Genomic DNA, 23,655 nt, shown 5'->3' on the forward strand with positions numbered 1-23,655 from the left:
AGCCCCGGGCTGGAGCGCGCCCCGCGCCGGAGCGTCGGAGAGCTGCGCTTGCTCTTCGAGGCACGCTGCGCCGCGGTCGCCGCCTCAGCCGCAGCCGGGGATCCCCGGGCCCGCAGGGCCAAGCGGCGAGGGGGACAAGTCCCCAACGGGCTCCCGCGGGCTGCCCCTGCCCCAGTGATCCCGCAGCTAACCGTGACAACCGAGGAGGACGTGGCCCCGGCCAGCCCCGGGCCGCCGGAGCGGGAGGGTGACTGGCTCCCGGCGGCAGGGTCGCACCTGCAGCAGCCACGCCGCCTATCCACCTCATCGCTCTCCTCCACCGGCTCCTCGTCGCTGCTCGAGGACTCGGAAGACGATCTGTTGAGCGACAGTGAGAGCCGGAGCCGCGGCAACGTGCAGCTGGAAGCCAGCGAGGACGTGGGTCAGGTACCGGCCGCGGGGGCGGGGCCAGCGGGGGCTGCGCCGGGACTCGGCTCCCGGGTCTGGAAGGACAGACTCGGTCTCCCGCGCCCCTGCCGACAGTCCCACTCTCACTGTTGGGGAGGAGCATGGGGGCGCAGAGGCACCTCAGGCCGACCTCCCCCCTTGGCAGTCTCCCCCCGGCTCGGCCGGCGCATCGTGGCTGAGCGCTGGGGCGTCTAAAAGGAGAGGGAAGAGTGTACGACCGGCCACCGGGGTCGGGCAGGGCGGCGAGCGCTCCTTAGTCACCGGTAGGTAGGACTGGAGAGATCAGAGGGGGCTAGCCTTGCCCAATGAGCCGGAAGAAAGAGGGGCGAATGCGCTCGCCTCTCTCCCCGCCCCCTCTTGGTGGCGCGGCCCCACCCCCGCCGTTGCCACGGTTTCCCTCTCCTGAGTGGGAGTGGAGCGGAGCTCCTGGCTCTGCTCCGGAGCCGCTGCCGTCTGCTCCCCGCGCCCGCACGAGGCGTGGATGCAGGAAGGGAGGGGCGCAGGGCTGGGAGGTCCAGGCAGAACGCAGGCCCACCTGCTCCCCACCTCTGCCCCTTCGCCTGCTGTCCTAAGCCTGACCAGGGAAGGTAAACTGAGGCTGACAGGAGACAGGATCAGCTTGTTAGCTGCCTCTAGTAGCGTGGGTGTTCTAGCGGTGGGTTCAGCCCTCAAATAACACAGGCCAGAGTGAGATGTGATGTCATTATTCCTGGTGTGCCCCTCCTGGGACGGCCCGGCCTCCTTTGGGGTCCCCTACACATCCCTCGGTACTGGGGCTTGAACCCAGGATAGCGAATGTCCTAGGCAAGCACACCATCACTGAGCACCTCCCTAGCACTCTTTTTACTTTTTATTTTGAGACAGGATCCCCACTAAATTGCCCAGGTTAGACTGAAACACTCAGCCCATACCAGAACTTGCGGTCGTCCTGCCTCAGCGCTCTTCCTCTTCATCCCCCTAGTAATCCCTCTTGTTTTAACCATGGTCAAGTACCCAAATCGCGGTCAGCGCAGCGTTGCGGGAGATGTTCTTTACAACCAAGCGTCCCTGGAGAGGAGGGTGAGGCGAGCGATGCCCCCCTCTGCCTTCAGTATCCTCCAGCCCTGCCCAGAAGGCAGTGTCCTGGCGACTTCAAGCGGGAGTCCCGGACGCCCTGGTTGCCTGGACGCCTCGGGGAGCGCACTGAGCTGTGGCCTGGAATTGGATGGGGAGCCGGAGGCTGTGTAACCACTTGTTCTGTAACTCAGAGACTTGGCGATATCCAGAAAGGGGGGGTGTGTGTGACACAAAATACAAAGGAAAAGGGAAAAAAAACTAAACTCTCCCAGAGAAAGAACGCCCGTCCTCCCCGCCCGCCGCCGCCGCCAGGTGCAGGTGTGGGCTGAGTCACGCGTCCGCTGCGCCCCTCTCCAGCCGGGATGGGGAAGCGTACCCTCTGGCCGGTTCCTGGAGCGTCTCTAGCCTACCGTCTGGGGCGCATGCCGCACGCTTTCCAGGACTGTGGCATGTGCGCATTGAGGCCTCCTCGGAAGAAGCTGGGTGGTGGATCGGTCGCTCCCCCGCTCGAATCTCTTAACACCTGAGAGGCGGTCCGGGGCAGGAAGGGCGCGCCGGGTGGGAGCTGGGGACGCGGACGCAGGCACGCCCCACTCCCACTTCCGCCCGCGGAGACTCAGCGCAGCGCCCTGAGAGGTTGCGCCGAGGAGTACAGCCGCCCGAAATCGCAGAGGTTAGGACCCCCGAGGACCAGGAGGACCAGCCGCAGCCTCCGTCCTCTCCCATCTTGAGCTCGGTGTCTCGGGAAGCCCACCGGAGCTGGCACAGATGGCCGCCCAGGGCCCTTTCAACACCCAGCCAGTGTCTTGCAGGGCTTCCCAACCCCCAGCCCGCCGGGCCTCCCCGAAGGCAAACAGCCCCGGCAGGGCAGATAAGCCAGGAGCTGTTGACAGAGGCTGCCTGCGTCCGCGTGGAAGGGCCAGGAGCGGACTTTGCCTCACAGTCGGGCCTGAAGTGCCACTGCAAACCCGCCCAGGCCACCTTTTAGGGCTTCCGCAGGCTGAAAGCAGAGCCCGGCTCGCTAAATGAAGGATGTAGCTAGGGAAGGTACTGTGGCTGCACCCTAGGGCTGCCACCTGGCCAGTCCCTCACAGCAGCCTGGGTAGAACGAAGGCTCCAGAAGGCTCTATCTGCCTCTGCCAGGCCCTACAACCTTTCCCTTTACCTCCTAGGGATTTGTCTAGCCTGCCCAAAGCAGGGCAGTTGGGACTGGGCAGCCTTGCTCCCTCCGGCGACCTCTGGTAGAAGAAAAAGTCAGGGGCAGAAAAAGCTGAACAAGCCAAGTTGGAGGCCTAACCCCTAAGGACAGCTGTCATGACTCTTAGGCCTTGGCTGTCTCCTCAAACAAGTGTGTGTGTGGGGGGGGGGTGACTTTAGCAGAAGAGAGGGTGTTTAGTTTTTATTCATCTAGTTTTCTTTTCTCAATAACCCAGGCTAGGTAAGAAGACCTGGATGCTTGTCCCCTCCTGGACTCAGAACCCCCACACATCATTTTCCACTAATTATAGAGCAGAATTTAGGTTAACAGACTTCCTTTTTAAAAAGCAAATGCCCATGGGAAGGTGAAGTCGTGGGTCACTTATACCTTAGCGCAAATCATTTTATAAATTTAAATTGATTGCTCTCCCCACCACCACCACAGGGAGGCTAGTTTGATAGGACAATTGGAACATGGGGAGGGTGCTGGGCTGGCAGAAATTTCAACAAGGAATGATAATGCTAAAGATACAGGGAACGGGGTGAGAACCACAAACAGAGAAACGTGTCTAATCTGACAGGGAATAGGCTCTGTGGGATGATACAGAGCAGGTGTCCTCAAGGCTTCCAAACAGTTTAGACAAAGGAGGTCTGAGGCTGGGATCCAGCAAGACCCCTGCCCATGGAAAAGTGCTTCCTGTTAACCCTAGAGGTGAAGAATTATCAGAGCGTTCTATGTCATCAGGGAATCTTGGACACAACTTTCTTGGCTTTTGCCCCCAAATGTCCAGATAGCCTCTATGTATTGTTTTTCAGGAGCTGGAACCTCCATGGAGGGAGGGCTGGGCTAAACAGTGGGGCTTTGGCCTCCTTGGCAGCTAGACCACTCTGCATTCTGAAACCCTTACAATAAAAGTCTCACATGATCAAAAATATCTTCCTTGCTGTTGTTTATAAGCCAAATTCCCCACGTACCCACCAACCCAAGAGTGATTCTCCAGAAGGCTTTTTAGATACATTGTCAAAGCATTAATGTTCTCAGGGCTGGAGAGATAGCTCAGTGGTTAAGGGCACTGCTTTTGCAGAGGACCTGGGTTCAATTCCCAGCACACATGGCGGCTATGAACCGTCCTTAACTCCAGTTCCAGGGGAATCCTAAGCCCGCTTCTGACCTCCACGGCATTACATGACACAGGTGCAGACAATACACTCATACATGTAAAATAAAAATAATAAAATTTTTTTAAGTTAAAAAAAAAGCATTATGCTCTCTGCTGAAGGAAAAGGGAAGATGGTAGTGAGTTGGCTTCCAAGGCACATCAACTCGTTCCATATCTGAACATCTCCATTAGTGGCATGGGAGCTAAGCCTTGTCATAAGAAAGCTCAGGAGGTATCTGGGAAGCTCAGCTGGGATAATGGTCAGGAAAGCACTTTGTTCTGCATGGCCAGAACCTGCTGCTCTTTGCTCATATGGGACTCACAAAACAAGGGTAGGGAGAATGAGTGATGGCTTTATTTCATATCAGCTTGGGGAAAATTTGATGCTGTTATCGTATATTAACCAATCAACCAAGTGGTAGTATACCAAAATAAATTTTTTAAAGCTGTTTTTTCTTTTTTTAAAAAATTTTATTATTTTTATTTTATGTCTATGTGTGTATGCCTGCATGTAGGTAAGTGCACCCATGTCATGCAATGCCCATAGAGGTCAGAAGAGGCTGTCAGATCCCCTAGGACTGGAGTTACAGACAGTTGTTAGCTGCCATGTGCCTGGAACTCACTATGTAGACCAGGCTGGCCCTGAACTCACAGAAATCCACCTGCCTCTACCTCCTGAGTGCTGGAATTAAAGGCGTGTGCCACCAAGCCTGGCAAGGAAATTTTGTTTAGTTGGGGTTATTTTTTGTCTTTTTGAGAGGGTCTCCCTGTAGCCCCAGCTGGCCTGGAACTCACTATGTAGACCAGGCTGGACTTGAACTCACAGAGATCCGCCTGCCTCTGCCTCCTGAGTGCTGGGATTAAAGGCATGCGCCACCATGCCCAGCCTCAAAATAAATTTTTTTAAGACCTGTCTCACCATGTTTCTAGGACTGGTGTCAAATTCCTGGGTACAAAGGATCCTCCTCCTTCAGCCCCTGGAGTAGCTAAGACTACAGGCATGTGCTGTCATGTTGTGACCAGCTCATCAATCCTTTTCTGCCAGGCCCCTCTTCTACCTTCCAGCCCTTTCACTGATCCCCAAAGGAAGGACAGTGCACTGCCCTCACACAGCCTAGCTCAATGCTGGTTCTCCCCCCAGGATGACTACATAACTAGATGTGTCCTATGGTTAAATCCATTCTTGTACCACAATTCCCCAAATTCTGTTAGCAGGCTTCTGAAACCACCTTGAAGCTTTCACCAGTAAATTCATTCCTTTGGATGAAGACAAAGGTGTCTAGCCCCAGAGAGGGGTCCCCAGGCCCATCTAGAGATTAAAACCTTCACAGCACCCTAGCTACAAATTGCTTCACTTTATATGAAGTTCTGTTATGTGGTATCCCTTTTGACTCCCAGAAGGAGACTAGGAAAACTGCTAGAGTGAATGGACTGTGGGGAGGAAGCTGGGCTGGTAGAGAGCATAAGCCAGCGGCTGGGAGTCTAGAAATAGGGCATGAGGATGCTAACTTTTCCAAGAGCCTTGATTTCCTTTTGCAAAATGGACTAACACCACCTCGTGCTGTGTATGGGCATAGTGGTCATCATGCTTTTCAAGTTGAATGTGAGAGAAAAGGTTTAAGATGCTGCTGCTGAATATACATACTACATAAATCATCTTCCTGGAATTTTACTTGAGGATTTGGGGGTGGGAAGTTTTATAATAAAACTTGGATTTATTATGCAGCAAAATGCAAAACTTGTATGTATTTAAAGATTTATAAAAGGAGTTTTGAAAGATGTCATGCTTCCAGTGGGCTGCTTCTGGCTACACCCCCAGATCTCCAGGGATTGGCCATGTGATCACACCCTAGTATACCATGTTGGGACTTTAGTAGGAAAGTGAGAGCAGTGCTGATTGTGGGAAGATGAGAAGGTGCCTGGCATGCAGTAGGCAGTCAGTAAATGATGGCTCATGTTAGGGCAGCCACTACATCCTCCGAGAGGAAATGGGCCCACATGGATGACAGTACTTGCTTGGATTCACTGAGCTAGAAAATGACAAAGCCGGGACTAGAACCAACGGCTTCTTCCTTCCCCAGTGCTTTGTCACCAACCCCATCTCTTCTCCATAAGCAAGGTTTCTGGTCATCAATCTTCTGTTACTTAGGTCACCTCCTCAGTTCTTAGCACTCTCTTTTGTGAAGGAGGCTGGTTTCTGGGTTCTAGTAACTCCTCTGAAAGGCAGGCATCCTTGGGAGGAGGCAGCAGACAAGACACATAGCTGAGCTGCATGTCAGAAAGTAGACAAGGGACTGCTGAGTTTGGGGTGGGAGTGGAAAGGTCCTGAGCGTGAGTTACTTTCATGATCAGGTAGAGCTCCACCCCTAAATATCTACATATACCAGCAGTTTTGTCTAAGAGGATAGGCCTTCTACTTTGCAGCCCACATTCAGGGTTCAGGTTTCTAGTGCTAGATCAGAGCCAAGGGTGCCTGGACTTTGTAAACTAGTGAGAAGTACATGGGATCCAAGGACACTAGAGGTTCTTGGGGAGTCTCAAGCCATTCTTTCTACTAGTCCTGGCAGGCTGGCCTCCCTTCCCTGGTCCTATATTAATGGTTCATTGTGATTGATCTGTTTCTCCAAATGAGAGGAACCAGGTGCCAAGTGAGTGCACCCACAATCTACTTTTGCCCCAGTTCTACAAATCTAAATGCAGATTTTTGGTCCCTTCCCAGGCTTACCCAGGATTTCCCTGTAGTAGATCTCAGAATCACCATCAAGGGTAACCACGAAGTTATTCTGACATTCACAAAAGTTGGAAAGCCTCAGTAGAGCAATTTAGTGCGCAGTGGTAGAACTGGGTTCAAACCTGAGCCTTTGGATGCTAGAGAAGCTCCAACCACCTTCTCTGCCTGTTTCAGTACCTGCCATACTGACTCAGTAAACTTTTTCTGTGTGGGTGGGTGGCTCAATGAGTGAGCAGTGAACTCATGGATGAAAAGAAAGAATCCTGTAGACTGGCCCTAACTACTTCTAATTGGGGTGGGGTCAGGTTGAACTCCAGTTCTAGAGAGGAAGGGCTTAAGGCATGGTTGAGATGCTGATGTGCAGATCCCGACATGTTTTCAGAAAAGCCACTGGCAGAAGATCCGTACCATGGTGAATCTGCCAGTCATGAGTCCTTTCAAGAAACGCTACTCGTGGGTGCAGCTGGCAGGCCACACAGGTGAGGATCACTGCAGGTGAATGACGTTGCTGGGAAAGAAGGGTCCAGGCCCTGCTAACCGGTGTCCCACCCGTCCCACCCGCAGGGAGTTTCAAAGCTGCAGGCACTAGCGGCCTCATCCTGAAGCGCAGTTCTGAGCCGGAGCACTACTGCCTGGTGCGGCTGATGGCAGATGTGCTGCGTGGATGTGTGCCTGCCTTCCATGGTGTAGTGGAGCAGGATGGCGAAAATTACTTGCAGTTGCAGGACCTGCTTGATGGCTTCGATGGACCTTGCGTGCTTGACTGCAAGATGGGTGTCAGGTTTGTGTTCCCTCTCGACCGACCGGGCAGAATCAGTGGGGATCAAGTACCTGAGACAAACACTCAACACTGTGTTCCAGAGTGAGTGCTGTATGGGGTCTCTGTCTGCACCCCTTCAGGCTCTGACCTCTGCCTACACTTCACAGAACTTACCTGGAGGAGGAACTGACCAAGGCCCGAGAACGGCCCAAACTGCGGAAGGACATGTACAAGAAGATGCTGGCAGTGGACCCTGAGGCGCCTACTGAGGAGGAGCACGCACAGCGCGCTGTCACCAAGCCGCGTTACATGCAATGGCGCGAAGGCATCAGCTCAAGCACCACGCTCGGCTTCCGCATCGAGGGCATCAAGGTGGGCCAGGCTCGCTTGGTTTGCATGGCGGTGCCCTTCCTCTGCCCTAACTTCAATATGTGCGCGTGTCCTGTTTGTTGACCACCTGCCTCAACCGCTACCAGGAGACACCCTCTGGCGACCACCTCTTGGTCCCCAGAGGTTAAGGTCCTAGGGAGGTACCACTGCCCTTGCATGATCCTCTCTCCTCTCAGGTGGGTCCGGGTCCCTGACACTCCTTGCCCACCTCCTTCAGAAAGCCGATGGATCTTGCAGCACCGACTTCAAGACTACACGAAGCCGAGAACAGGTCACTCGTGTCTTTGAGGAGTTCATGCAAGGAGATGCTGAAGTGCTGGTAAGAACGGGTTCCCAGAACCTTGGGGTTTTGAGGCACCCAGAGGCGTCCTTCCTCCTGATCATTCTTTCTGGTGCTCTGGTCTAGGTGCCCTCCCCAGTAAGCACTTACCTTATTGTACTGTAATTGCTCCTATGTGGGCCCCATGGGGCTATGTCTTCCTAACACTGCATTTGCCAAGCTGAGAATGCATGGTGCTTCTCAATGTTAGTAGAGCCTCCCTTAGTGTGTAATTAATTTGCCCATTCTGCCCTTTCCAGAGGAGGTATCTGAACCGCCTGCAGCAGATCCGGGACACGCTTGAAATCTCAGAGTTCTTTAGGAGGCATGAGGTAAGAGGTGGGTGGGCTCAGGTGCTGGGCCTGTGCTTTATGAGGGCTAGAATGGGAAAAGCGGGGGCTTCTCCTGGAAAGGATGGTGGCCTGACTGCCATGGGGTCGGCAGGTGATTGGCAGCTCCCTCCTCTTTGTGCATGACCATTGCCATCGCGCTGGTGTGTGGCTCATCGATTTTGGCAAGACCACTCCCCTTCCTGATGGCCAGATCCTGGATCATCGGAGGCCCTGGGAAGAGGGCAACCGTGAAGACGGCTATTTGCTGGGGCTGGACAATCTCATTGGCATCCTGGCCAGCCTGGCTGAGAGATGAGGCTGGGCCCTTGTCCCCACACTTGGGCTGGCTGGCCAGACAGACAATGAACCTGTGGCTGCATCCCCATCATGCATGCCGGCAACAGATTGGAACCCCGCTGGGCGGGCAGTTCACATGGTCCTGCAGGACCAAGTGCCATCCACTGAGGGGGTATACTACCAACATGAGGAGTTTGCCTTCACATGAGCCCCAGCCTCCCAGAGCTGAATGACACTAATATACAGGAGGGGAGGGAACACTGGGCTTCTTCCTCAGCCCAGCTCTTCTGAGGTGGCTCTATACCTCTCCAGAGGGGCCAGATACAGAATTTTATTTCACAGGTGTAGACCTACTGGTCTAACTTCCTACACTACAATGGACACCCCTTCCTAATAAAACTCAAAGATGCAGCTTCTGTGATTCAAGCCTCATCCATTACACTTCTAGACCGCTCTTCCTCAGTTTCAGACTCTTTCACATCCACTCAGATAACTGAAAGATGAGATTTTTTATTAGTATTATTAGAAACATCTGCAGGACTGGGAACTGACCAGATGAAAGATGTTTTATGGGAAGAGGGCAAACCAGGACTCCTCACTGACTCCTAGAGTGGGTGGGTGGGCAGCCTGTGGTTCCAAAGACCAAAGATTAGGAGTGATCAGGCCCTTCCCCAAGGAGCCCTGGGCTGGCTTCCAGTGTGGAAAGGCCAAGGCTGCCAGGACATCCCTGAGACAGGCCTGAACATGCAGCATGGACTGCAGGGGGCAGAGGCTACTGGAATAACAAGCCAGCTAGAGGCCTGGAAAGGTATGCAAGGAGGAGCTGTTGCTGAGGTCAATGCCTGAGTCTTCACCCTCAGGGGCCCTTGGGGCCCAGGAACCATAGGTGGGATTCCAAAGGTTCTGAGGTTGGAGGCCTTGGAATTTGAGATCAGAAGACAGCCAAGAGGCAAAAGGGCTTCCTCCCCAGCTTTTCAAGTTCACTGAACACTGGTCCAGGGGCTGTGGGGATTTTAGATCCTCAAAGGACCTGTTCCCCAGCCCAGAAGCCCCTTCCTCCTCCAAGATGGGCCCCAGTTCCACTGGCAGGGGCAAATTCAGCACATCAGGGTCCTATAATGAGAGTGGGGTAACAGGGAACTATATCATTGTTTTGTGGCTTTCTTCCTGTCCCACAGACCAGTATGGTCAGAGGGGAGCAGAAGGACATGAGAGAGTTGGGGGGGCACCTGAGTGCAGTATTGAAGGTGCTCCAAGATGCTGGCAAAGTTGGGGCGGAGCTCAGGCTGGTGCTGCCAACACTGGGTCATGATGCGGTACCTGGGGAAAGGCAGAAGTTCATGCCTTCCATGATCTTAAGGAACCCCCTCCCTGGGGAGCACTAGTAACTCACACTGGCCCAGGACAGCCCCTAGGAGGGTCCATCCGGCTCCCTTTGATGATGAAATCCAGAACTTCCTGGTTGGTATGCCCAGGATAGGGCATATAACCCAGTGAGAAGATCTCCCAGAGCAGTACCCCAAAAGACCTGCACCAGGGGTGGGAGGAACAGACAAGACCCATCATCATGATGCAGCCTCCACTTCCCTCATGTGAGGTGGCCTGAAAGGACAGGATTAGCCTCAAGGCAGAGGAGGGGAACAGGGGAAGCCATGCTATCACCAGGAGTCTGTCTTGGATGTGAAGACACCCTCCAGGAGAGCCTCTGGAGGCATCCATTTGACAGGGAGCAAGGCTTGGCCCCCCTTGCGGTAATAACTGGCCCTACAGAAAGGAGGAGGAAAGTAATGAGCTTTTCATGTATTGTCAAGCTGTTGGTGAGCCCCCTTGGAGCAGCAGCTTTCCCACCTCAGCAATCCCTGCTCACCGGTAGATATCTCTTGCCATCCCAAAGTCCCCAATCTTGGCCACTCGGCTGGGCCCAGTGCAGCTTAGCAGGCAGTTCCTGGCAGCAATGTCTCTGGAATAGGACCAAAAAAACCCCAAAACAAAACAAAAAACAACACTGGGTTCTGACCCTGAATGGTTCTTTAAATATTTGTACAGGTCTATTGTTTCAGAAGCAAGTTAGCCGCACCCGCCCCCCAAGCCAGAATTGCTCCCAACCTGTGGATGAAGTGATTTTCCTCTAGGTAATGACAGCCCTTGGCTATGTCCTGAGCCAGCTGCAACAAGTCCTGCATGGCCAAAGGTGATGGTTGACTCTGGATTGGGCAGAAGGTGTATCAGTTGATCCAGGTCTTAGATACGTCTTAGAGGGGCCTGGAAGGCTCAGAGGAAGGTCTTACTAGTTGTGGCCGGCTATGCCTCAGAAAACTCTTCATGTCCCCTCCAGACATCAGTTCCAGCAAAATGAGACGAGGGGCAGCCTGGAAGCTGAGCCCCACACAGCGCACAATGTTCTGATGGCTGAACTTGCTGGGTGGGGTGTTGCATATATCCCATCACCAGCAGGGAGATAAGCATGTTCTAGTTTCCATGAAACCGGAAGACCTCTGTGCCCTAGACTTGCTGTTGCCTCTCAACCCCAAAGGGAGGAGAGGCCATTCCTGCAGGCAGACTCTGCCTCCCACCCTACCCTCCTGCCCGACCCCAGGTGCACCTGATGATGAGCGCCTCCATGAGGAAGTCCAGCTCATCCTGTCGGGAACAGAGCTCTGGCAGTGTCTGAGGAGGAAAAATAGAGATCCTGACTTTTGGTTGGGTGCTTCAGAAGGGTGATTAACGAGAGCTTTAGCAACTGTCCATCCCTCCATGTTCTCTTACCCCAACCAGAAGTCCTACCTCTTCTCACCTTGATAGCTACCTGTAGAGGACTGGGATCCCCAGGAAGGCCAGTTACCAGGCCCTCATACACCTCCCCAAAGGCACCATGGCCCAGGGCTCTACAAGACAAGTTGGAAGGGAGTGGGTGATTAGTATGGAGAAAGGCCATAGAGGGTATAGTGCCCCTTGGTCACTTTGGTCCCCACTGAATAAGACCAGATGACCCTATCTGAACTCTTTCTGGGTCAGGAATATTCTCAGGCACAAGCCTGCAAGTATGATGCTGCCACACAGAGCCAGGGCAGAAGAGAGGACAGGCAGGGCCAGAGCCAGAGTCGAGGTGGGAGTGTGGGTAAGGCCTCCCCTTGTGCTAATACAGACACATACTTTAGGAGGAAGGCAACCTGTGGGCTCCAGAAAAGTCATATTCCAAGGTCCCTATCACTCTAGAACCGGGCTTAAAGCTGACCTTTTATATGTTTCTTCTCTATATGGAGCTTGTGTGGCTTCCATCTCCTCTGCACAAGGGATTTAAGTTGGATGCTTTCTGGGATTCATAATGCACCATGACAGGGAGCAGGATTGGGGAGGGAAGTGTTCAGAATGCCTAGCTTCTCCAAAAGAGGTAGAGGACTCACCTGAGTAGAGTAACATTGGCTGGCAAAACCTCAGTCAGCCCTGGGGGCAGAGGCCAGGACTGGGCTGGGCTGAGTCCCAACTGACAGTAATAGGGATTGGGTGCTGTCCTAATGGCAGAGGTTTGAAGCTTGCTTAGCTCAAGCTCAGGGCCTGGAAGCCTGGTCCCCCACAGGTTCTGCCATTTCTTCTGGTTCACTGAAGGTAGGAAGAACAGACACACACCCTCTCCTAGTACCCATCAGGCCCACCCTGCCCAGGACATCCTTCCAGAAGTCTTTTTTTTTTTTTAAAGACAGGGTCTTCGGGGCTGGAGAGATGGCTCAGCACTTAAGAACACTAGTTGTTCTTGCAAAAGACCCGGGTTTGAATCCCAGCACCCACATAGCAGCTAACAACTGTCCGTAACTCCAGTCCTATGTGATCCAACAGCCTCTTCTGACTTCCGCGGGCATTGCACAACACGGGTGCACTCACCTACATGCAGGCAATACATGCATACATATAAAAAAAAGAAAGACAGGGTCTTCCTGTAGCCCCAGCTGGCTTGGAACTCACTATGTAGACCAGGCTGGCCTTGAACTCACAGAGATCCACCAGCCTTCCAGAAGCCTTTTCAAATACACATTTCCCCCACAACTCCAGAGCTTCTACTCTTAGAAGCACAGAGGTGTCTGCCATTGCTCTGTGGTGTAAGGGTCTTAAGTTGGCCACATCTGCCCCTGGAACTGCACAGAAGCCCATCATAGCTTAGAGAGGGGGCAGTTTGCATCAGCCATGCCTACTAGATGCTCCGCACCCAGAATCAGGACTCCACATGCCATAAGGAGACTTAGTGTCAAGGCTGCCACCACAGCTCCCATCAGAACCAGAGGGCTTGTGGTGCTGGGCAGGTCTAGGGAGAAAGAAAGACATCTCAGTGGGAAGCTCCTCTGTCCTGCTAACGCCCAAGTACTTTTCTTATTTGTTCTCTGAGACAGGGTCTCCCAGTGTAGTCCAGGCTGGCCTCAGGCCTTCAATTCTGCTTTAGCCTATCCAGTGTGGTGCGGGGATTACAAGTGTGTGCCACCACGTCTGGCTACCCTCAAGTCTTATTCATTCTTGAAGACTTAGCAGTGTTTACTTTTCTATACCATCTCCAGTTATCCTAGATAAAACCAACCTCTCCCTCCTGGGAACCCCTAAAACATTTGATACCTCCCATAGCAACTGCCATTTTTAGACACATATCTATATCTAAAAATCCATCCACCTGACCTCCCACATTGGCCTACATGTTCCTTGACAGCACAGCATGAACTGAGGCATCTCTATATCATCTTTCCCAACACCCTACTGCTTCTGCCATCCTGTCACCTGAGGGCAAAGGCAAGACATACCCATGCAAGTGATGCTATCCACAGCTAGCTCCATGCCCTCTGGGCATATACATTCAGCCATCTGGAGCTCTGCCTGCCACTGGCAGTCTTTCAAAGGGCAATGACTGCAATTGAGGTGCCTTCGGATCTCAACCTCTCCATGGCTTTCTGTGACTGAGTAAAAGAACTGATATGGTGGGGTAGGGGTGGGGAGTAGGGATGGGGTATAGAGACACACACAACTTTCCAGCCTTATGGTTAATTCAATTCAGGAGTTCAGGATAAAGAGCAGTGCCAAGCACACTGAGCACTCAGGGTAGTGAGAGAGTCTGGGGGGGGGGGGCGCAACTTCTTTTTATTAATTGATTTTATTTCTTTTGTGCATGGGGCGGGGTCAATTGTGTCGAAGTCAGAGGGCAACTTTCAAGGTTCAGTTCTCTTCTTCCACCACAGATTCCAGGCATCGAACTCCAGTTGTCAGGCTAGGGATATAAGTGCTTTACCCCATGAGCCATCTTGCTGACTCTCCCTGGGGACTTCTGTCAAGCATCTACAGTGCCACTTCTGGGACCCTTGAGCCCCAAGGTATTTGGAAAGAACTCATAGCAAAGGACACTTGACCAACAGTCTAGAATGACCCAGAATCACAACTCACAGACATTTCCCAAACGTTCCTGTGCTGGGGAAGAATCTGGTAGCTCCCAGCACAGAGCAGATGGTAACTATGGTGGTACATCCAGGGATTAAGGAGGATGGCTGGCCAAGCTGAGAGGTGGGGAACTGGGGTCAATACCTGCCAGAGGCTGTAGGTAGAGCTCACTCCTGGGGTGTATGAAGGATACCCCATCTTCCCCATCAGCCCAGAGGATGTCAGACTCTGAAGTGTCACCTCCTGGAAATTGAGGGTGATTAATTACAAGAAGGGGTTGGTGAGTCAGGAGCACACAGCTGCCTCACAGCTGGGAAGCTTTCTTATGAAGAGTGGAAAGCCACAGTCTCCCAGTGGAAATCCTGGTGTGGCCTCCCCTATATTGAGGCTCCCATATAAGGGCTGAGGAGCTAGTTTGAGGACTGACTGATCTGCTGGATCCTGAAGACCTGGCCCAGGCTGGCTGGGATGCCCCTTGTCTGTCTGAACCCCTCTAGACCCATGTCCTAAGCTCTGAAACGGGAGAGGGACAGCCTACACATTCCATGTCCATGAGAACACAGACGATATGTGTTGTGTTATAGTTTTTATGAACATTTTGTCCAAATAAACACAAAGCCCTGGTTCTTTACACCCATAGTCCTCAAACTCTGGAGCATCTTAGGACCAATTAAAACAGAGGGCTGGGGGTGTGGTGGCACATCCCTTTAATCCCAGCGCTCAGGAGGCAGAGGCAGGAGTATCTCTGTGAGTTCAAGGCTAGCCTCGTCTATGAGTTCCAGGCCAGCTGGGGCTACAGGGAGACCCTGTCTCAAAAAGACTAAACAAAACAAAGCAAACAGATGGCTGGGACCCTCCCCTGGAGTCTCTGTTTTGCAGACTGGCAACGCTTTATCTTTCAAATTAATTACAGTAATTATTTTTTATTTTTTAATTGTATTTATTATTTTTAATTTATGTGCATGCGTGTATTGCCTGCATGTAGGTAAGTGCACCTGTGTTGTGCAATGCCCACGGAGGTCAGAAGAGGCTGTCGGATCCCCTGGGACTGGAGTTACAGACAGTTGTTAGCTGCCATGTGGGTGCTGGGATGGAACCCAGGTCTTCTGCAAGAATCACCAGTATTCTTGACCGCTGAGCCCTCTCTCCAGCCCCTTATTTATTTATTTTTGTTGTTGTCTTATGTGTATGGGTATTTTGTCTGCATGTATGTAAGTGCATCTGTGTTGTGCACTTACAATCTCCTGGAACTGGAGTTATGAACCATTCTTAGGTGCCATGTGAGTGCTAAGAACTGAACTGGGGTCCTCTGTAAGAGCAACCAGTGCCCTTAACCACTGAGCCATCTCTCCAGCCCCAGTAATTAATTAGTTTTTCACAAATTATATATTCTTATTGTGTATAGTATGATTCCTTGAAATGTGTATGCATTGTGAAAATCAACATATGCACCATTCACTTATTTTTTGTAGTAAGACACTTCAAATCTATTCTCTTAGCCATTTTCAAGAATGTAGTTATTAGGGTTAGGGGTGTAGTATGTCTGAGGCCTTGGGTTTGATCCCCATTCTTTTTTTCTTTTTTCTTTTATTTGGTTTTGAGACAGGGTCTCCCTGTAGCCACAGCTGGCCTGGAACTCACTATGTAGTCCATGCTGGCCTCAAATTCATAGAGATCCACCTGCCTCTGCCTCCAAGTACTGGGATTAAAGGTGTGTGCCCCTAAGCACAGCAAATATTGACTCCCATTCTTGTTTGCTCTCTTTTGCTGACAAAACCCAAAGCATTGTTATTAATTGATTAATTGTAGCCTCCATACTGAACTAAATATTTCTCCTCCTCCTCCTCCTTCTTCTTCCTCTTCCTCCTCTTCCTCTTCCTCTTCTCCTTCCTCTTTTTTCTCCTCCTTTTTGGTATATTTGAAACAGCATCTCCCTGTAGCCCCAGCTGGCCTGGAACTCATTATGTAGACCAGGCTGGCCTTGAACTCACAGAGATTTGTCTGTCTCTGCCTCCCAAGTGCTGGGATTAAAGGCAAGCTCCACTACACCTGGCTTGAACTAAGGATATCTTAAATTTATATCTCCTTATTAAATTTTTTTGCCTTGTTTTTTTTTTTTTTTTCTGGAGCTGAGGACTGAACCCAGGGCCTTACATTTGCTAGGCAAGCGCTCTACCACTGAGCTAAATTCCCAACCCCTTAAAATTTTCAAAATATTTGACCAACATCTCCCTAACCCCAACACTGAATTGTATTTCTTTTTTGTGCTTAAAATTTTTTTATTTTTATTTTTATTTTATGTGTATGAGTGTATTGTTTGGATGTGTGTAAGTGCACCTGTGTAGTGCAATATCCACAGAGCACAGAAGTGAGTGTTGAATCCCCTGGAACTGGAGTTATGGGCGGTTGTTAGCTGCCATGTGGGTGTTCTTCTGCAAGAACAACCAGTACTCTTAATCATGGAGTCGTCTCTCCAGCTCCCTGTATTTCTTTTTTAAAAAATATTTTACTTAGGGCTGAGGTTGGAGAGATGGCTCAGCGGTTAAAAGCACTGACTGCTCTTGCAGAGGACCCGGGTTCGATTCCCAGCATCCACATGATGGTTATGAACCGTCTTTAACTCCAATTCCAGGAGAATCCGAAGCCCTCTTCTGACCTCCGGGGCATTGCACAACACGGGTGCACTCACATACATATTTTTAATTATGTGTGTGTGTGGAGTGCAGGTGCTCCCCTTCAGCTGGAGTTTCAGGAGATTGTGAGCAACAGAGGTTGGTGCTGGGAACTGAACTTGGGCAGCCAGTACTCTTAACTGCTGAGCCATCTCTACAGCCCCCTGACTTTGTATTTCTAACAGCTTCTGTGGTGACCACACTTTGAAACAACTGACATAAACCATCACCCTCAACTCCCCCCAAGGGCACACTTACCCTGGTAGCCTCCACCGCCGCCTCCCGCGGTGCATGCCCCGCCGCCACCCCCGAAGCCGCCCGCTGCGGCCCAGCCGATTGCTGCCCAGGCCTCTGAGCAGCCCTCGCCGCCCTCTGCCCCTTCCTGCAGGGAGCGGCCGGCCTGCGGAGAAGGGGGGTGCGACGTCCAGCCGCCCCCTCCACCTGCGAAGCGACAGCGGGTGGTTGGCGGCTGTGGTGCGAAGCAGCAGGCTCTCCCCACCGCCCTGCGCTTACCTGCCGGGCCTCCTCTCCCGCCGCTGCCGGGTGCAGCCAAGCGCTTCTCCAGTTTCTGCCCGGCCGCCTGAGTCCAGCCGCGGTCGGGTCGCCTCAAGTAGGCCCTCCCGCCGCCTCCAGCGGCCACCAGCAGTGGCTCCCGCTTCCCCGAGTGCAGCTAGGGGCGGGGGCGAGTCAAGGGCGTGCCCCAGTAATAGAGGGCCACCGCCCGACTGGAGCACCTGTCCCGGGGTGAGGCCCAGGCGCCGCGCCCGAGTGGATCCGAACCCGCTGGGACTTAGAGGAGCGTGCGCTCGGGGGAGCGGACCCGGACCCCGTTGCCGATCCGTGCGCTCGGGGAAGAGGACCTGGACCCCATCGCCGAGCGGTGGGCTGGGGCGGCCAGCGCTCGGGAGCACCTACCCGGAAAATGTAGGTGGCGCCCCCGCCGCCGCCGCCCCCGCCAGCCCAGCTCCGGGCCCTTTCGGTCCCATCTCTGGCCGCGTGCTCCTCGGCGGCCCAAGACTCTCCCAGGCAGACGAGATGGCTCTCTGGGCTCCCCTGCGTGGCACCCACTGGAAATCAATCGGCGCGGACGTGGACCCTCCGCTGGATATGCGGGTGTCCAGGCACCAAGGACCCCGCCCTAGTTCCGGGACACCCCTTTCCAACTGGCTGCGCTTACTCCGGGACAGGCGTCCTCGCCCTGCTGCCCCACAAGGATGTACAGCGGCTCCCCACGTCTAAGGGAGAAGACCGCCGAGAGGAAGACACCGTGCGCCCGCGACAGGTGGTTCCTGGCGCCTTTGCCGCCCGCGGCTCCGTAGGCTGAGATCCTACGGGGGGTACGGGGAGGGGGGGAGGACGTGGAGTCTCCTCCCTTCACCAGGCCTCCCTGGCAAAAGTTAGAGACAGGTAGCTGGAAAGCTATGGGACCTAGAGACTGCCATTGACCGAAAAGAGATGGGAAGACGGTTTACAATTAGGCAGGAGTGTTAATGGAGATGGAGAGAAGCTCAGGGCCGTTTTGTCTGCGGTAAAGGGATCCCGGATACCCGCTAACTCCCTCACTGCTGCCAGTCTTCCCGAAGGCACTTCCACTGGAAGGAGAGGTAGTCTAGCAGCCAGCACTAGACATCACTTCGATGCAAAGTGCAAAGTGGTGTGGCACCCGGCCCTCCCTCCCCGACTGTAGAACCTCGGCCTAGCAGGGTGACCTCGTCAAGCACGCACAGATACTGGCCGGTGTCTGGCACCCGCCACAGCTGCACGCCTCTCAGCGGCCCGGAGGGCCCCACTGTCACCGCCACGCTGCTCCCTGCATATGCCCAGTCGCACTGGGTTTGTGTTGGTCCTCGGCGACCGCTGGCCCCACAGGTGTTGAACACCCAAGGCCCCTCCCCATCTGGGAACAAGAAAGAAGGAGTCGTTGAGTCCCTGACCAGACCTAGGGATCTGGGGATAGTGGGCAAATGGAGAAACCTGAAGCTCACCTAGAGGATTTGGGAGGGAGGCTGGCTCCAATTCATGGGGCGTAGGAGTGACTTTCTGGTCCCAGGAGCTCGGGGTTAGCAGCTGCAAGGGCGCGGATGTCTGAAAAGGCGCCTGGGACCCCGAACTGGAGCAAAGAATGGCTCCTGAACGATTAGAGGGAGGCCGAGGGCGTTGGGAGAGGGCGCAGGATGTGAAGACAGGAGACACAAGAGATAGATAGCCACTCAATAGCAGGTCCTTGCTGCTTGCGGCCACACCCCTAACGCCGCCAGCCGGTGCTCAACAGAGCCTGGAAGCGGGCGTCAGTCCAACTCGGTGGCCCGGGCCCCATCAGGTACCCTCATACAGCGGTTTCTCCTCTCCAGAATCCTTCCCACTGAATGACCTGGGGGCTGCACCGAGCTGTGTCCTGCAACACCCCCGCCCCTTTCCTCCATTTAGACTGGTGTCCCTACTCCCCAGGGCTTGTCCTTCCCAAATTGCGCGATCTGAGGCTCAGATATGGGCGCGCACTGAGCTTTTCTCGTTGCATTCTAGAAGCAGGGATCAAAGAGCTTTGGTTCGAGACCTCGGAAGCAACCACTGCGACAGGATCTGTCTTGAACGCAACCGCAAGTCTAGAAAGGTGCGTCTGGTTGGCTGACTCCTTTACCGCCAGGCAGCACTTACCCGCAGCTCCTAGCCACAACAGCAGCCTGTGGAAGCAGGCCATCGCCTGATCTGATCCGTCAGTCTGTTCAACTAAAGCTGATGGCTCAAGGCTCGAGGGTCTGGCTGCAGTTCATGGGCGTGTCCAACAATCTCTGAGCCATCCCCACTGCCCAGCAGACCTTAAACCAGACTAGCCACGCCCACTCCAGACCCCAGGAAGCCGACGAGGAAAAGGCGGGGCATGTGGGCAGAGAGGTCCCCAAGCTTCCGGGAGGGGCTCTCTGCTCCAGCCTCTGGGTCTCCCGCTGGCCACCGTAGTGACTTGAATGGGTTAGAGATATGGGAGGAGGTTGCCTTTACCCTATTCTTTTGAGGTAGCAGCCTGTGTTCACTCCTTAACTGTAAGTTATCCTTGCTTGTCGCTGCTTGTGACTCTCAACGCCTTTCTGACTGCAAGGTGGAACCTCCCTGATATCCTCAGACACATGGATTTCTGGGTTAAGGCTCACAGTTCCATTGCCCGGTTTATCCTGTGCACAACTTCTACCATGACTGGACAAGATGTCAAAAAACCCAGATAGGGTAGCTCATACCTCTAATCCAGCACCTGGAAAGAGGAGACAAGAGGACCCAGAGTTCAAGGTTATCCTCTGCTGCCTATCAGGTTGGAGTCCAGCCTAGGCTATATGAGACCAGTCTCAAAAAAAAAAAAAAAGTTAGAAGATGCAAGTGCTGGTACAAGTAGCACAACAACTGTTCTTGAGACAGTAAGGTATTTCCACCACCTGCAAAATCACATTAAGGGAAACTGCTTTGAAAACCACAAGACACCTATAGCCTGGGTGTGGTGTTAAATACCTTTGATAAGAAAACAAAATAGGGCTGGACAGATGGCTCAGCAGTTAAGAACACTGGTTGTTCTTGCAGAAGACCCGGGTTTGAATCCTAGCCCCCACATGGCAGCTAACTACTGTTCATAACTCCAGACCCAGGGGATCCAACAGCCTCTTCTACCTCCTTGGGCATTGCACGACACAGGTGTACTTACCTACATGCAGGCAATACACGCATACACATAAAAAATAAAAAGAAAACAGTAAATAAAAAGCTATCCATACACTTGAGAGGGCCACTTGGATTAGCTTTCAGGTGGTTTTGTACAATCCTTTTTTTTTTTTTTTGAGATAGGGTCTCACTATGTAGTTCTAGCTGGCTTGGAACTCTCTATGTTCTGACCTAAAACTCAAAGAGATCAGCCTGCCTCTGCCCCCCCAAGTGTTGGGATGGGCTAGCGTGTACCACCACACCCAGCTATGTCCTCTTTTGCTCAAAATGCTAAGTTTAAGCTGGGTGTGGTAGCTCATGCCTGTAATTCCAACATGTAGAAGGCTGAAGCAAGAGGATTACTCTGAGTTCAAAGCCAGTCTGGGCAACATATTAAGTTCCAGAACACCCTGAACTACAGAGTGAAATTTTGTCACAAAAAGAAGAAAAATATGCTTTTCCAGCACTGATGACCTCCTTAGAACATGCCTTTCCCAAAGGATCTCTCTCTAGAAGAGAAGAGGAAACACAAGAAGCAGTGCCTGGTGCACAGCCCCAGTTTGTACTTCATGCCTGTGAAATGCCCAGGACGCTATAAAATCACCATGGCCTTTAGCCATGCATAAAGATAGCTTTGTTTTCATTTTTTTGAGACAGGGTCTCTATGTAGTCTCAGCTGGCCTGGAACTTACTGTGTAAACCAGACTGGCCTTGATCTCACAGAGATCCATCTGCCTCTGCTTTCCTAGTGAGTGCTGGGATTAAAGACGTGCACTAATATGAACCGCCCCACAAAAAGTCATTTTCTGTGTTGGCTGCTCCACTGTCGTATGCCAGCCCACAGGAGGAGAAGCTTACTGAAGGGTGCTTCAGAAGGAAGCAGTACTAAAAGCACCCCAAATCAAGATAAGTGAGAAAACATTCCAATAACTACATTTTAGATTAAAATAAGTTAAAGATGGAGGTCTCTGTTTAATATGAAACACCTGAACACAGTTTATGACTAGTGGTTTAGCTACTTAAAGTCTGAGTGATAATGCTAATTGTAGCCACAGACTTGATTTTATAAAGACTCCTTTGCTGTGCCAGTCAGTAGTGGGTCTTCTACATATGCTGGTCTGCTGGCAAAACTTTCAGAACAGTGGCCAGAGCGGTGCCAAAAGTGGTTGGGGGGTTAGAACCCTGAGGAAATCTCCATGTCAACTGACCCTTGTCACCATTTTCAGGATTTTCCGATTGGAAATCAAAGATCAGCTAACTCGGGGGCCGGGGGGGGGGCAAGCGGATACAGAAGGCAACATCTTTACATCTAAACATGTAAAGAAAGTGGCCCCAGCAGGGATGAGACCCAAGAGTGTGTAAGGGTTGGGAATAACTGAGTGTTTAGAGACAGTGGCCTGATTTTCTGTTCAGCTGGACCAGCTGATAATTGTCTGTGGCTTTTATACCAGTAGGAGAGGTGTGTTCCAAGGTAACTGGCAAGGTTAGAACGTTCCATGCTTTAACAGGTGGGCTTGGCCCTTGGCTTTAATTCCACTATTATTGGGGGTGTGTTTCAGGCCAGCTCTGGGGGACTGTCTTCAGCCCACACCCCAGGAACCTTAAAGGGAAGTTCTGGCCCCAGCAGTGGCTTCTCTCTAAGGGTAAAGAGGTGCCATTCCTCTTCTCGAGGGACACTAAGAGTCAGGATTTTTGCCTCAAATTTTCCTAGGGTTAGAGTAGCTTGTTCTTGTAAGTTGAAAGTTATTTGGGTCTATAGCTTTCCCAGCAAACATCATCCCAATAAAGGCACAGGGCACTCAGGGTGATATAGGAATTCATGAATTACCTTGTGGTCTCCTAGATTACACTATCTGAACAGCAAAAAGGGGTGATGGGCTCTGTTACCTATGGCCCCCACAATGGTAGAATTGTAGGGGGTACACACAGGCTGGCTCACCACTGAATATGTAGCCCTGGTATCTACCATAAAGTCCACAGGCTGGTCTCCTACTGTCATTTGGTTCATAGGCCTCTAAGAGCCCAACAAAATGGAGCCTGGTGTGTACTAATCTTCCTCCTAGTTCTCCATGGTGGCTAGGCCCATGCCCTCATCCTCTGGGACCCTACATTCCTTCTGTCCAGGTTGGTGCTACCCTTGGATCACCTGACTTCTCCCTCTGACCTTGACAGACCATAGGAGCATTCTCTCGTTCTGCAGCTGCTGAGGTCATTTGCTTGTTTTCCAATGGCCCTCCTGGTGAGAGCAAGTGCATTGATTCCACCCCAACTTTGAGGTGCTTCCTTGTCTGCTTCCCTGTTGGTTTCAGCCTTGACATGGAGTCTCCTGTTGGAGGTGCCCTGAATACTCCACTAGCAGTAGAAGACAGTCTTTTTGAATTAGAACTCACTATGTAGAAGACCAGGCCAGCCTCTATTTCACAGTGAACAAGGTATAAGGTTGTTGAGTCACAACTCTCTTGTTATCTGTCTCATTCACATACACACACATACCTCCAACCTCCTCCCAGTGCCTAGTCTCTAGAAATCACTATGAAACTTCATTTCTGTCTCTTTCCCCTGCTAGTACTTGGCAGTTACAAAACTTTGAAGGGTGATCAAGCCTTCTTTCTGCTCACTGGCAAGGAAAACCAAAACCAAATTGACAGATTTTTACTAGAACTGATGAGTACTTCCCTGAACTGATTCCTGTGCCCATCAGGTCCACTGTGCTACCAAGGTCTTTTCCTGTGGCACACCAGAAGTGTGAGTCTTCTATGGATCAAGTAGTCCATTGATACCCAGGTGAGTTACCACTCCCAGCACTCCATGGAAACTGGCACTCCAGTGACAAAGGAGGTGCAATTCACCATTTCCAATTTCTGAACAAACTCCCAACACCTAACAAAAAAACAGGACTCCAAGGCCCAGCGGGAAGCTGTATATTGTACCAGTTTAGTCCCTGAGATAATTATCTAAAGCATGGCCCTGCACAGAGAAAAATTCAGTCTTTTATATCTTTTTGCTTTCTTTTCTCCTACACATAACAGTGTATATATATATTTTAGATCTTTTTCAGACAGGGTCTCCCTGTAGCCCCAGCTGGCCTGGATTTACTATGGAGACCAGGCTGGCCTTGAACTCACAGAGGTTTGCCTGCCTCTGCCTCCTGAGTGCTGGGACTAAAAGTGTTAGCCACAACACCCAGTTAACATTATACATTTT

General features: G+C 52.1%; 2 protein-coding genes across 2 annotated transcripts in view; one reads left to right on the forward strand and one right to left on the reverse strand.

The window, feature by feature from the left end:
• The window catches only part of Itpka (inositol-trisphosphate 3-kinase A), a 9,272-nt gene extending 171 nt beyond the window's left edge, over positions 1-9,101 (forward strand). Inside the window, exons 2-8 of the mRNA XM_017801582.1 lie at positions 3-426; positions 6,974-7,070; positions 7,156-7,372; positions 7,519-7,723; positions 7,959-8,060; positions 8,321-8,392; positions 8,505-9,101. Of these exons, the coding sequence (XP_017657071.1) occupies positions 3-426; positions 6,974-7,070; positions 7,156-7,372; positions 7,519-7,723; positions 7,959-8,060; positions 8,321-8,392; positions 8,505-8,708 (1,321 nt within the window). The 3' untranslated portion in view covers positions 8,709-9,101. The remainder of the gene's footprint in view (positions 1-2; positions 427-6,973; positions 7,071-7,155; positions 7,373-7,518; positions 7,724-7,958; positions 8,061-8,320; positions 8,393-8,504) is intronic.
• A 149-nt stretch (positions 9,102-9,250) lies between these two features.
• On the reverse strand, positions 9,251-19,511 carry Ltk (leukocyte receptor tyrosine kinase). The gene is made up of 20 exons (XM_008846797.3): positions 19,426-19,511; positions 18,756-18,899; positions 18,496-18,667; positions 17,948-18,098; positions 17,686-17,823; positions 17,284-17,440; positions 17,029-17,211; positions 14,243-14,341; positions 13,471-13,623; positions 12,891-12,986; positions 12,094-12,289; positions 11,484-11,574; positions 11,292-11,356; positions 10,978-11,107; positions 10,796-10,893; positions 10,557-10,649; positions 10,352-10,453; positions 10,083-10,217; positions 9,919-10,009; positions 9,251-9,802 (listed from the first exon to the last, which is right to left on the reverse strand). Exons 1-20 carry the CDS (start codon positions 19,466-19,468, stop codon positions 9,482-9,484), a joined length of 2,658 nt encoding a protein of 885 aa, XP_008845019.1. The 5' UTR covers positions 19,469-19,511; the 3' UTR covers positions 9,251-9,481.
• Between the last annotated feature and the right edge of the window lie 4,144 nt (positions 19,512-23,655).

The sequence above is a fragment of the Nannospalax galili genome, unplaced genomic scaffold (genome assembly GCF_000622305.1).
Source record: "Nannospalax galili isolate Female #2095 unplaced genomic scaffold, S.galili_v1.0 scaffold342, whole genome shotgun sequence".
Taxonomy (NCBI): domain Eukaryota; kingdom Metazoa; phylum Chordata; class Mammalia; order Rodentia; family Spalacidae; genus Nannospalax; species Nannospalax galili.

Coding starts and splice junctions, on each gene's coding strand:
- Ltk (XM_008846797.3), bottom strand. CDS start 19,468: ATGGCCTGCTTCCACAGGCTGCTGTTGTGGCTAGGAGCTGCGG. Junction 18,099..18,495: donor CCAGACACCGGCCAGTATCT/GTGCGTGCTTGA, acceptor TACCCCCCGTAG/GATCTCAGCCTACGGAGCCG. Junction 14,342..17,028: donor CGGCGGTGGAGGCTACCAGG/GTAAGTGTGCCC, acceptor CTCAATTTCCAG/GAGGTGACACTTCAGAGTCT.